The following is a 13,355-nucleotide window of genomic DNA, read 5'->3' as shown; positions in this document are numbered from 1 at the left end:
TTCAGGTGTGTCACTGAGCCACAAGAAAGAATGCAAGAGCAATATATATATATATATATATATATATATATATATATATATATATATTCTACCAAATTGGTTCACAGTTGGAAGCATCTAATTTTTTATTTTTATTTTCACAAATTGTGCTTGCAAATTGTATAATATCCAAAGTAAACATGTCTAGTAATCGTGCAGTTAATTCTCATACTGTATTTTCAGTTTTGGAATATGTATCCTCTCCCCAAATTTGTCACTAATAAAACACAATAAAAAAATATTTAAAGAAAAGGCTTATATTTACCTTTTACTGTAATAGTTTTTTTTACATCTACCTTGTAAATATATTTTTTTATTAAAAAGGTTACAATTACAACAACAATTCAAGTGTAATATTTCTTTGTAAAAACTAAAGTATACATTTTATCATACTTCAAAGTTAAGGATTCATTACTTTGAATATAGCCTACATTGGAACAAACACTATAATAACATATTATTTGATTTTTTACAAAAAAAAAAAAATTGGGACAAAACATGCATGAGCAAAAATGGCCAAACAAAAGCTTATTTGAGGTGGCAGTCTATTTTACAGTAAAAATGTATAATCTATCCAAAACTAGTCAACGAAATGTTGACTTTCATATGTCTGTAACATATGTCTATCGTTTTTTTATTATAGGGAATCTAAATGTTAATTTGCAGTTTAATACGTTGCTTATACAAATACATTTTATTTCACCATATTTCAGTCGATTTTTACTCATCTCAGTATAGCAATACAGTTTGCAGCAATCATTCATTCACACACAGAAAGCGATTCAAATTTAAACCGTATTTTTGCGAGTTGTGGTAAACAGCGCACATCTCTGCCATTCATTCACACACAGAAACGCGATTCACTTGAGAATGAAAAAAACTTACTACAGTATTCCTCAGCTCAGCCGGATCCGTTGCTCCTCGAAATACCAGCACTTCTGAGGTACATTTTCCATTATTATTATTACGATAGTATTATTCCTCACAGCGCTGCGAGACGGTGTAAACAAGTACAATGATCTGAATAAACTTGATGTGTTTTCTCGAGCTGATATGGGGCCGTTCACAGTTTGCAGGATTGCCTCAGTCATTTGCGTTTGAATAGCGCGCGCTCTCCGTGGGCGGGATCACATTAAAAATAATGAGCTGATATGAGAAGTTTAGAGACGTGCTCCAAAAAAAAAAGTTCACAGAGACGGACAGGCAGAAAGCACACCCTGTTTATTGTCTTTATTTTACAAAAAAAAATGTTTTCGCTTGTAAGTGGACACATAAAAAAGTAGACATTTAACAGTTTATTTTTTCATATTTTTTAAGTCTGTATGACCATAAATGACTGAGTATTTTAAGTTTATTTTGCTTTTATGTGAAAGAAATCGAGCAAAATATGCCCGCGCGTTTGCCGACCTCAGGGGGTTAACCTTAATTTTATGAAGTAATGAGAATACTTTTTGTGCACCAAAAAAAACAAAATATTGACTTTATTCAGTCATTTCTCCTCTTCCGTATCAGTCTGCTGGTGTTGATGGCGCAGGATCTGGTGTTCTGACATATGACCCCAAGCAGAGGAAGACGCACACGAGGTCACGCATGCATCGTGTTGCTCTCGTGAACGCGACTCGGAGACTAATACGGAAGAGAAGAAATTGTTGAATAAAGTCCTTATTTCGTTTTTTAGCGAACAAAAAGTCTTCTTGTTGCTTCATAAAATTAAGGTTAAGCCACTGTAGTCACATGGACTATTTTAATGATGTTGTAAGAACTGATTTTCCTGCTAAGACAAAAGCTGAGATAAAACTCACCCTACAATAAAGCAATAAAACACACCCTGGACAGAAGATCGCAAAGAAAGAGCACAGGACATTGTCTTGTCCAAACTTTTCTCCTTCCTTATCTCTGCATCCCTCTCTCCTCTCTCCCTGAGTCAAGTCACCAAAAGTTCACTGAGAATGTCTATATATCACATATGATGTACCTTGTGAATCTATTGTTTTTCCTTTTCATGTTTGGTATCATTTTAAATGTCTCAGAGCGATTTCATTGCAGTCATTGGTTTAATGAGAAAGATTGAGAACTTAGGAGACCTGTTCTCCTCTTTGGGTGATGTCTCTTCAAGATATCTTCCGAAACCAGGTGTTACCCCCTGGGGTACATGAATTGACTCAAAACAACTCTAAAAAATGTTTGCACAAGCCTTTTGTTCTGGTCTGGGTGTTTAAGGATAGGTGACAGAGCAGTCTTGGGGAACCTCTAACCAGGATCATCCCCCATTACAGTGCTGTGTCCGTGTTTTCCCGTTGGAACACACTCACACACCACTGTGTCAGGAATGCATTGCCTACTCTTAGTCATCTTTGAGTAATTTATGTCATGTATTTATTTTTTTCTGAATTGGAATCTCTACCATACGGTGACGCATTGCTGCCACATACATATTATTTTTTCCCCTCAATTATGTCGTAATAACGAGATCTTATGTCGTTAAAACAGCATCTTCTTTTGCCCTTATAAGGACATGTTAGTGGAGCGGCTAAGTGCTTATGTTTGGCAGAATCGTTCAGTTTATGATACAAGCATGAAAATTGGCATGTGCAGTCTCCATGGGTCACTTGACAAGAAAATTGTCCGAGCCACTGGAAATTTCAAGATGGCGGCCATTTTTCAAGATGGCCGACACCTTAGTGGAGCAGTTAAGTGATATAGTGGTTTATTTGGTGATACAAGCATGAAAATTGGCATGAGCAGTCTCCGTGGGTCACTTGACAATAAGCCACCTACAGCTACTTGAAATTTCAAGATGGTGGCCATTTTTCAAGATGGCCACCACTAGGGGTGTGCAAAGCAGCCGGTATTTGTATCTGTATTTGTATTTGTTGAGAGGGGAAAAGTATTTGTATTTGTATTTGTATTCGAGTAAATTTCAAAATAGGTGTAAAAATCCATTTTTTTTGCGTTACACTTCTAATTTACGTTATAGTGTAAGTATTCTTTAATTATATCCATTATAATAATTATGGATATGCAATATTGGTTGATGTTTTTCCATAAATCCAGCAATGAACATGTAACAAGGAACGTCATTGAAAAGAAAATAACATAACAGCCATTACCTACGTTAATGTTACTCTGTCAACAGCCTATTGTCTAAATTACCAAGCTAACAGAGCTACTAGTGTTGTCACGGTGCCAAAATTTCAGTATTCGGTACCAATACCTGTGAAAATCCACGGTTCTCGGTAACAATTTCGGTAAAGCTTAATTTAGATTAAATTTACATATATTAAAGTTTATATCACGGTTACAAAGATGGAAACTGTAGTATTAAAAACACTACATTAATATTACATTTGTTAGATAACAATAGATAAAATGACCTAACAATAAACAATAGTTAGGCTATATACTGTCGCAATTATTCTCCTTGGGGTTCATTTAAAAATACATTTTTAAAATCAAAAGTTAACATTATTTATGTTAACATTATTTAATGCACAATGAATGAAGTGAACAAACATGACCAATCAAGTGTTTGTATTAAATAACATTCACAAACATTAATTAATGTTGTAAAAATATATTGTTCACTCAATGTGTTGATGTTAGATGCGCATTAAGTAATGTTAATGAATGGTATCTTATTGTAGTGTTACCAAACAGGAGATAAAACATGTTTTATTTGACTTGACTGTACTTTTATTTAATCCAAAACTGCATTCATATTTAATTTTAAAAGAGCTTTTTAAACCTGCTAAGAGTTATCCAGCCAAGAATAAGCCTAGAACTGCTTTTCTGACGGACTGATATTAATGACAAAATGACGGCTTTTTTATTTCATTTCTCATCTCCATAAATATATTTAAAGCTAATGCAAGGGCTAGAAATCAATTAATTCTTTGCTGATACTTCGTAATCATGAAGAGCGCAGTTCGCACGCTTTCTCCTTTCCACAAGCGCTTGCCCTCCCGTGGCGTCTGTCGTTGCTATGCAGCGCGCCGCTCGCTTCTATTTAAAGCGCGATTGCCGCGCGCCTACATTTGAAATCTGCACGCGCAAAAAACGCGCTATGTGAACTACCCCTTATGACAACGTGACATTAGCCTAATCCAAAATATTTCAGCCACCACATCAGCAGCACCGCCGGTCGCCATGTCTCATGAGGAAACGCAGCTTTTTGATATAAAGTTTTTCTTGTTCCCGAATACAAATATTTTTAAAAGTATTTGTTCGAAATAAGTATTCGTAAAAAACACATTATTTGTGCTTTCCGAATACCGTATTCGGGTTCGGCTCCACCCCTAGCCACCACCTTAGTGGAGCAGTTAAGTGATATAGTGGTTTATTTGGTGATACAAGCATGAAAATTGCCATGAGCCTAATTGCTCCACTAAGGTGGTAGCCATCTTGAAAAATGGCCGCCATCTTGAAATTTCAAGTAGCTGTGGGTGGCTTATTGTCTAGTGACCATCAGAGACTGCTCATGCCAATTTTCATGCTTGTATCACCAAATAAACCACTATAATATCACTTAACTGCTCCACTAAGGTGTCGGCCATCTTGAAAAATGAAAAATCTTGAAATTTCAAGTGGCTCGGACAATTTTCTTGTCAAGTGACCCATGGAGACTGCGCATGCCAATTTTCACGCTTGTATCATAAACTGAATGATTATATCACTTAGCCGCTCCACTATGTGTAGTCATCTACAAAATATGCCATTATCCACATAAAATTGACAGCCAATCGTGCCTTTATCACACTTCTACGTTCAAAAAGCTTAAGCAAATAGTAGCAGCCCCCAATCAGGCAAAATTAATCAATGAGGCCCTTTTTAAAAATATATTTTATATAGGCCTATAATTTTTTTTTTTATATATAATATATTATATATAGCCTAAGATTTATTTCTGTTAATAGGCTATATCTTCATTAGATATAATTTAAAAAAGTAGTCAAAACACATCTAACAGAATATAGCCTAAGTTGTTTATTTTTTACAACATCGTGTTCTTATTTTGTCTAATTAACGAAATGTCAATCTTCATCTTTATAACAGAAGATACAATACAAAAATCTTCAAGATACAGCCATATACAATCTTCACATGTATAACGGATTGTCACCTTATAAACAGTCCTTGTGGTGGAATAAGCAATGCTATATAGAAATATATGGTTACCGGTAGTATCTTAATTTAAACTTTATTTTATTATTTTATTAGGTCATTAACTAATTATGCTAACTCAACTAATTTAATGTAAAGAGCTGGATACTAATTACTAATTAAATAATGTCAAATATTAAATGTAGGCTATTGATTAGAGTTGCCATAGACTAAAGGATTTTTCTAGACTAGTAGTCATTCATTTAAGCAAGTAGGACTAATCGCACGTTTATATTCAGTCCTGGGTGCATGTAGGCTATAGCCTATATTCCGCGCTCAAGCGCATGCATAAAACTTGCCGCAAAGCACCGGCAAAAGTAGGCTAATGATAATAAATGTGTCTGAAAAAAATAACGAAGCATTTTAATTGTTTATTAATGAACTAGTCTTTTCTAAATCAGTGTAGGCTGCCTGCAAACATATCTCCATACATCTCCGCTGTAATGTAGCCTAGATGCGCCTTTCACGGACAGGATCACATAATCAGATGGTAGGCCTACCGTATTTGCTTTCGATTGGATTTTTTTTCGCTGGTGGACATTTTTTTTTTATAAACTTTATATATAGTTATATTTCTCATGTCTGTGAGGCTTGTCTATACACTGTTTTTCAGTTCATTTTTGAGACGCGCTCCAATTCACAGAGATCATGAAAGCGCGCCCTGTTCGTTTTATTTTATTTTACAAAAGCACAACGTTTTCTTGTTGTTGTGAGTTTACACAAATAAAAGTAGTTGCGACTGATGTATTATTATTTTCTGTATGACCAGAAATGGAGTATTTTAAGTTGTTTCCACTGTTGATAGGAGAATGTGAGTGATGGCGCCGGCGCGTCCATGTCATGCAGTGCGCGCTCCACACTCTGCACAAACACTCGGATATGCGCTTCATAATAGCGAGCATTTATCTAGGTTAGAGCGAGCGGCCATGCCAGACTGATAAGTCCTCTTCATGTTTAACAAATCAAATTCTGTTGCATTTTCTTGTGCCAGTTTGAAAAGGACGACTGAAACACTTAGCCTATACAGATAAACGCCCAACGCTGGTGTTTTTCTTTAAATAAATTCGTTTAGGCTTTAAAATAAATATTGTTTGTGGGCTAATTAATGCCAAAATAATGTGTTTATTTTATTGGCTACTTTTATTTTTCATTTTTGTTTTGCATTGAATACCATTTAAAGGATTTGCTGTGCACCGCAATGCCATCCTCCCATAGAGAGACACGTTAAGAGCCACCTTTATTTTCTTTATAATAAAGGGTTTCTATGGGAGGAAAACGCTTAACGTGTAATTAAATGCATTGCGTTCATATTCTGGGCTCATCTGCTTTTCTGTAGGATAGTATGGTTTTTTAATAAGGTGTGTACAGCATTTGATCTTTATCACTGAAGATAGCCTATTAAGCCACATTAAGCTTTTTCTTTATTATAAGGGTTTTCTATGGGAGGAAAACGCTTAGCCTAATGTGCAATTAAACGCAATGTTCGTATTCTGACTGGGTTTATCTGCTATTAATAAGGTGTGTACAGAATTTGATCTTTTAACATGAATGTCCATTGGGGGCTGCTATTGCTTCAGTTTTTTGAACGTAGATATATGATAAAGACATGATAGGCTATCAATTTTATGTGGATAAAGGCATATGTTGTACATGACTGCACATGTCCTTATAAGGCCAAGAAAATATGTCGTTTTAACGACATAAGATTTCGTTATTACAAGAAAAAGATGTCGTTTTAACGACATAAGATCTCATTATTACGCGAAAAGATGTCGTTTTAACTACATAAGATCTCGTTATTACGACATAATTGAGTGGAAAAAATAATATGTATGTGGCAGCAATGCATCACCGTACTGATAGATCAAACCGAAGGCACTGTGAATGGAGCATGGGGCACATCATTAAGGAGACCTTCCGATTACTGACTATCACTGACTTAGCACGTTGCAAATTGCGACTATTAAAAAATTACACCTTTGTTATGAGTCAGCAGTGAGCGGCCGCTTAAGGGTAAAATAGTTGCACTGCACCCTCTGACTATTCGACGTGACGTCTCAAAGCGACACCAGGTCCTTAATGAATAAATAATTGAAAGTATGGGATACTCACAGTAATCAAAGATCTAAATTAAGTCATTATCAATGGTTATGACTATTTTCTAATAAGAAACACAATCTAAATTTGATTATCATTTGAAATTGGAGTCAGATTAAGAGTAGAGCTAAAGTAATATTGACACTAAATTTTAAATTAAGTGAACTTCACTGGAGCGCTGAAAAGACATACACACACATTATCCCTTCACCCACAACGCTGGATTCCGTCGTTGGGCCAATGGGTGGACATTACAATGTTTTTCCAAAATATCTTAATTTGTGTTCTAAAGATGAATGAAGGTCTTTTGGGTTTGGAACGACATGAGCGTGAGTGATTAATGACAGAATTTTCATTTTTGGGTGATCTAACCCTTTAAAGTTCACGCTGTCTGACATGACAGATTCCTCCACAGTGTTTGTTCTGCATGTTGTTTTTGATCAGTCTCTCTCTAGTTTTTGCTTGTGGTTTGTTTTGTGTCCAGATAAACTGATTCTGATCAACGAGACTCTGACGTGGCCTGAAGCTCTGAGATACTGCAGACAGAATTATACGGATCTGGTCTCGGTTCATTCAGAGGAGATGCAGCGTCGTGTGATGAATGTGGTTAAACGTGCGTCTACTGAGGCGGTGTGGTTGGGTTTACACAACTACTGCCAAATGAACATGTGGCTCTGGTTGAGCGGAGAGATCGTGTGCTATCAGAACTGGGCTCCAGGGAACGGCACGACACCGGAAGACTGCAGCCTTACGAAGAGAAAAGGAGCAGTTCAGTCTGGAGGAGATCAGCGCTGGATCAGCCTTCCTGAGACTCACAAACTCAACTTCATCTGCAGCAGATCTGAGGAGTGAGAAGACGTCAATGTTTGTGTGTTTACTTACATTCACTGTTTTCATTCTTTATTTCTCTTATTTACTTTCATATGTTAATTTTTTTTCTTTTAGTAATTTCTGAGTTAATCTTCTATTTATATTTTAATAGTCTGTATTATTTCTCTGTGTTAATTATCATAACATAATCTGATCTTATTACAGTTTTTCTCGATTGCTTAAACACTATAACCAGGCTTTTGAACTAACATTTCAAAACCATAATGCCATTTATCAAAAAGCACACCAATTTCCCTAAACTATAAACACTATTCCCTGTTTTGACACATGGGTCAGATTTGTTGAACTGTCACTGCAAAACTCTACACACAAATCCCTTAATTTCTCATTGCCTACACCATGTTGTCATATAGAAAGCACTAGCATTCAATATTGTTCACTCAGGTCAGCACAGCTTCAGCTCAGTTAGCACACAGTTACCCAAGTGGAAACACTAAGAGTCAAAATTTAACACACATCAATCAGATCCTTCAATAGATAGATAAAAGGGCCCAAATCAGTTCCCTGAGTTTTGGAACAATGGATCCAGAAAGACATGAAGGAAGAGATCGAGGAGGGAGGAGGAGGAGGAGGAGGGAGGAGGAGGGAGGAGGAGGAGGGAGGGGGAGGAGGAGGAGGGAGGAGGAGGAGGAGGAAGAGGGAGGAGGAGGAGGAAGAGGGAGGAGGAGGAGGAGGGAGGAGGAGGAGGGAGGAGGAGGGAGGAGGAGGAGGGGGACGACGACGAAGGGCAAGGGCAAGAAGACAAGCAGTCTTCAAGCCACTCTAGTTGCCCATGTCTTTATCAATGGTATGACTAGGAGGGAGGCTGGGCTACGAGTAAGGCCAAATTTTAATCGCTTTACCGTCGACTCCAGAACCTTCAGGGAGGAGTGGTGGCAAACAAAATTCTATCACTGAATAAAAGACAAACATTTCCAATAGTCTTTGATGAGGTGTATTTTCTTGCAAGAAAAGTCCAGCAGTCGTACAGTCACACAGAGCGGCTGCAGAGTGTGACAGTGAAGGGAGGGCAACATTTCTCCTTTATAGTCTTGACTCCCAGAATGTTATCTTTCTAGGCCAATGATGGTATTTCAACCATATGTGGAACATTCTTAGACGTGATCATCATATCCTTGAGTGGAGGCCCTCCTGTCACGACCAACACTCTTTACCACTCCAATACAATTCCATATTAGAATAAGGTTTGTGTGTGCTCTTTTACTGTCATATGATGGTCACACACATCTTACTGTAAGTAAATATAAAAACATTTTTTAGAGAAGAGAGTAAAAAAAGAAAAAAATTATATTGTTTTTGTGTGTGTGTGTGTGTGTGTGTGTGTGTGTGTGTGTGTGTGTGTGTGTTGTACTGTGTAGTACATGAATGAATAAAAATGTGCCAATGTATCCATTGGTTGTGTCTTTTGTGTTCATCATGTGAAAAGGTTTGTGATGGGGGAAACCACAAGCAACATACCTTACCAGTTTTGGAAATGTTGTTTTGAATTTATTGCACCAGTGTGTTAGACTATGTTGTAGTGTGTGTGATTTTGAGGGCTTGTGTGTCCTGTCTGAGGCCAAAGTTTGGTTTTTCAGCAAGAGTGAATGGTTTTGAGTCTAGAGCTTCATTTTGACCTGAAAATAGGATGTTTGGGGAATTGGGTGAGACGTTATGGATTTGTGTTTATAGTTTTGAGAATACGAGGCATAGTTTCAAGAAATGTGTTTAAGCAATCGAGAAAAACTGTAAAGTTTTCTGACATCATTGAATATTATTTAGATGTCTAAAATACTAACGCAATATATGTGTGTTTTAAGAATCTCTTTGCATATCTGGTATATTTATGTGTCTTTATGTTTTTCACTAATCTTATCTGTATCAGAAACTGTTGAATATGATTCTGTGAGCAGCAGCTCTTAAAAATAATCATTATTTGTGTCTCAGGAGAATTAAATTTGGTTTATTCTAAGAAAGGCAGAAGTGAATTGATGTCACAATAAACTGTCAAATAAATAGTAATAAATATGTAAAATGTATATTTGATTGTTGGTGTGTTTGGTTGATATTTAGGATATGATGTCACTTACAAAACATGCATATTTCAGTTTCCTGGAATAAATTAGTGGTGTGAATCTTTGGGTCGACAGCAAATTGATTTGATTCATGATTCATAGTTTTTCGATCAGGAGCAATTTTTGCAAATTCAGAATGATTAGATTCGAGGCGATTCACAATGAGATACAATTCAATTGACCTTTCGCCGGCCCCTCCCCCAAAACTGCCATTGTCCAATCATACATCATAGCAACCGTTACTATGTGAGCAGGTCCGACAAACATTAGCAAGATGGTGAAGCGTGCGCCCATGGCGTTTGTAAATCGGACACTAGATACCCCGAGAGATTGTCTGGAGGAGTTGTTCTTTCCATTCCCAAAGCCGCAAACACAACGTGAGCGATGCCTACAATGGATAAAACAGTGTGGACGGCCCCACTCCCAGTTAAATGTGTCGAACATTACGAAGCATAAATACGTCTGCTGGCTGTGGTATCAATGGCTACTTAAAGTTTTTTTTGTTTTGTTTTTCTGATCTGAAAAACTATCCTATCTGTTACTCAAAAAACATAATATTGTCTGAACCGCGAGTTTTATGATCCGTTGCCCCACTAATAAATATTATGGTCTCAACCGCGGAGTTTTGTGATCTGTTGTCCCCCTAATAAATATTATGGTAAGTGCATTATGAAAGACAAGCAATGAAAGTTATTTAGATGCAAATTAAGGCTATGTCTGGTTAAACAGTTATTGTGTGATTTCGTTTATTGTGCGTTGTCAACTTGAAGTATGAATTTGAGAAAGAAAATCATTTTTGGAAGAAAATGCACCACATACTTTTGTCAATGATATAAGTTATATAGCTAAAAGATTGTAAAAGCTTTCAGTTCACCCTGCCTAATTGTAGTTGAAAAGTCAAATTAAGCTTGATTAATGATATACTGTGACTGATCAGATAAACTACAGCATCGAGGATATAACTCCCATGTGTTTTGCAGCATTTAAAATTTTAGTCAGTAGCTGTGTCCCAATGTGAAGTCTGCATCCTCCGAAGTCCGTATTTGAAGGCCGATTGCGTCACAGCGGCGCGTCGAAACGTCACAGCGGAGCGACGAAGGATGTCCCAATTCAAAGGCTGCACACTTCGGAGGTCGCATTTGAAGGCCGATTGCGTCACCGCGGCGCTATGAAGGCTGTCCCAATTCAATTCTGCATCCTCCGAAGTCCGTATTCGAAGGCCGGTTGCGTCATCGCGGCGCGACGAAGGCTAAAGCGACGCCAAATGCACCCTTCGTTTCCCCGTGAAAGGAAGGATACATAAATGGACACTTTGCGGACTATCCTACCCCATAATTCATCGCGCGGCGGTGACGACAACATTTTTATAAAAAATAAAAATAAAAAAAAGACGGCCGAGAGTTCGCTGGTGGACGGCAAATTCACATTTAAATGTAAGTATTATGTTTTAATTTACTCAAATAACTTAGCTAGTGAAACCTGAGTTAAAAGCCACAAGTTTTTCTTTCTTATAAACTTCACCTTAACTCCATCACCATTGCGTGGCTTCATTTGTCAGGTGGTCTGAGGCAAAACTTGTGCTAATAGTTTAATAATTGTTTCAGGGAGCAAGGAGCAGACAGCTCAATTTATTAAACTGCAATTTAAAAAAAAAAAAAAACTAAATAAATTAAATGACATTTTATTGTAATATTTGCACTAGTCTGTCAAACTTGTGTAAATAAGAAATATCACTCACCCTATAAAGCCCACAACAATAGGAAAAGCAGTACCATAGATGAGGCAATGGGGTTTCACTTGTATGTGTTTTTGTAGTGCTGTCATGCAAGCCATGTCTACAAAGGTTTTAACCAAATTTGAGTATTCATGAATATGATTTAAAAAATGCAAAGTAAGAAAGTTGAGATCACATCTTTGCTGAAATGTATTGTGCTGTTGTTGTTAACAAGCCATGGTTAATTTGCTCTGCCTTAGGATTGCACGTGTCCTGGGACAGGTGATGGTGTGAGTGGGAAACCCTCGGCTGAAACTTGGCCCTGGTTTGTCCTCATGGATGAGATGTTGGGACAGAGGCATTGCACCCTCATTGCCTCAATCCCTGAGGACACACCAGGGCTGAGTTCAGCAGTGTGTGACCAAGAAGAGGAGCCAGGGGTAGCAGCACCAGCACCACGAAGAAGGCGAGACAGAGAGGACGAGTTTTTGGACTTGATTAGAGAAGACATGGGACTGCAGAGGCGAGGAGAGCACAAGAGAGAATGGACAGGCTGTTTTCTCTTCTTGAAAGAATGATTGAAAAATATGTATATATATTATATTCTTTAACTTTTTTCACTTATATTTTTTTAAAAGGAAAAAAATTATGCAACTTTAAATGTGTAAATAAAAGAGGATTCATTGCTCTGGACATTGTTTATTTTTGTAATGACAGTCATAATTTCTACATGAAACAAATTCTTCTATAACGTTTTTCCCCCAACTATTTACAACAAACGTTAAACATCTCAAAATCAACATAAACATTTAAATTGTACAGTACATAAAATAAGAAAAATGATGTAGACTTATTCAGCTGAGTTGGAGACACTGGTGTGCTGCTGGACCGGTATGGGCTCCACAATAGAGTCCCTGGTAACGCCTCCTGCTGGTGGGACATCATCTGGGATGGGCTCCAGAGTGTTTGACTGCATATTTTCACTATCCACTAAGTTGTCTACCAACAGGTTTGCAGGGCTGACTCATGGAATAAATATTGAGATACTTTATTACACTGAAGTACTTTTAATAACCACTAATACCGCTTTGGCGAAAAACTACTAGTCATATATTTCTAACCCTAGTTAAGCAAAATTATCTTGCATACTCTAATGTACTTAAGGTATCAAGAGTAAAAGTAAAGGAATTCTGGAGGGGAAAAAAACTTGTCAGGGTTTTTATGATGGTTCTGCTTTTACATTACTGCATATGTTGCATTTTACTTCGGAATATTTTTAAGGTTGATACATTTATGTACTTTTGTGTAGTTTATTGTAAAACAATGCATCATATTGTAAAATAACATAATTTTGTAGTCCTGTGTGGGAAAATCACTTCGAGTAGCCTACCGGACCGGTC

General features: G+C 37.1%; 1 protein-coding gene and 1 long non-coding RNA gene across 2 annotated transcripts in view; both read left to right on the top strand.

Moving 5' to 3' along the window:
- LOC311288441 (macrophage mannose receptor 1-like) overlaps positions 1–8,628 on the top strand; it is a gene marked incomplete at its 5' end in the record, with an annotated part of 48,787 nt that extends 40,159 nt beyond the window's left edge. The window contains one exon of the mRNA XM_084405859.1: positions 7,781–8,628. Within this exon, the coding sequence (XP_084261985.1) occupies positions 7,781–8,148 (368 nt within the window). The 3' untranslated portion in view covers positions 8,149–8,628. The remainder of the gene's footprint in view (positions 1–7,780) is intronic.
- A 2,614-nt stretch (positions 8,629–11,242) lies between these two features.
- Positions 11,243–12,648, top strand: LOC311288261. Its single transcript, XR_014626907.1, has 2 exons — positions 11,243–11,674; positions 12,216–12,648. It is a non-coding gene; the product is annotated as an uncharacterized lncRNA (long non-coding RNA).
- Positions 12,649–13,355: the final 707 nt, after the last annotated feature.

The sequence above is a fragment of the Rutilus rutilus genome (assembly GCF_951802725.1).
Source record: "Rutilus rutilus genome assembly, chromosome: 3".
NCBI lineage: Eukaryota > Metazoa > Chordata > Actinopteri > Cypriniformes > Leuciscidae > Rutilus > Rutilus rutilus.
The sequence above is the reverse complement of the archived record's forward strand: the minus strand, read 5'-3'. Positions and strand labels throughout refer to the sequence as shown.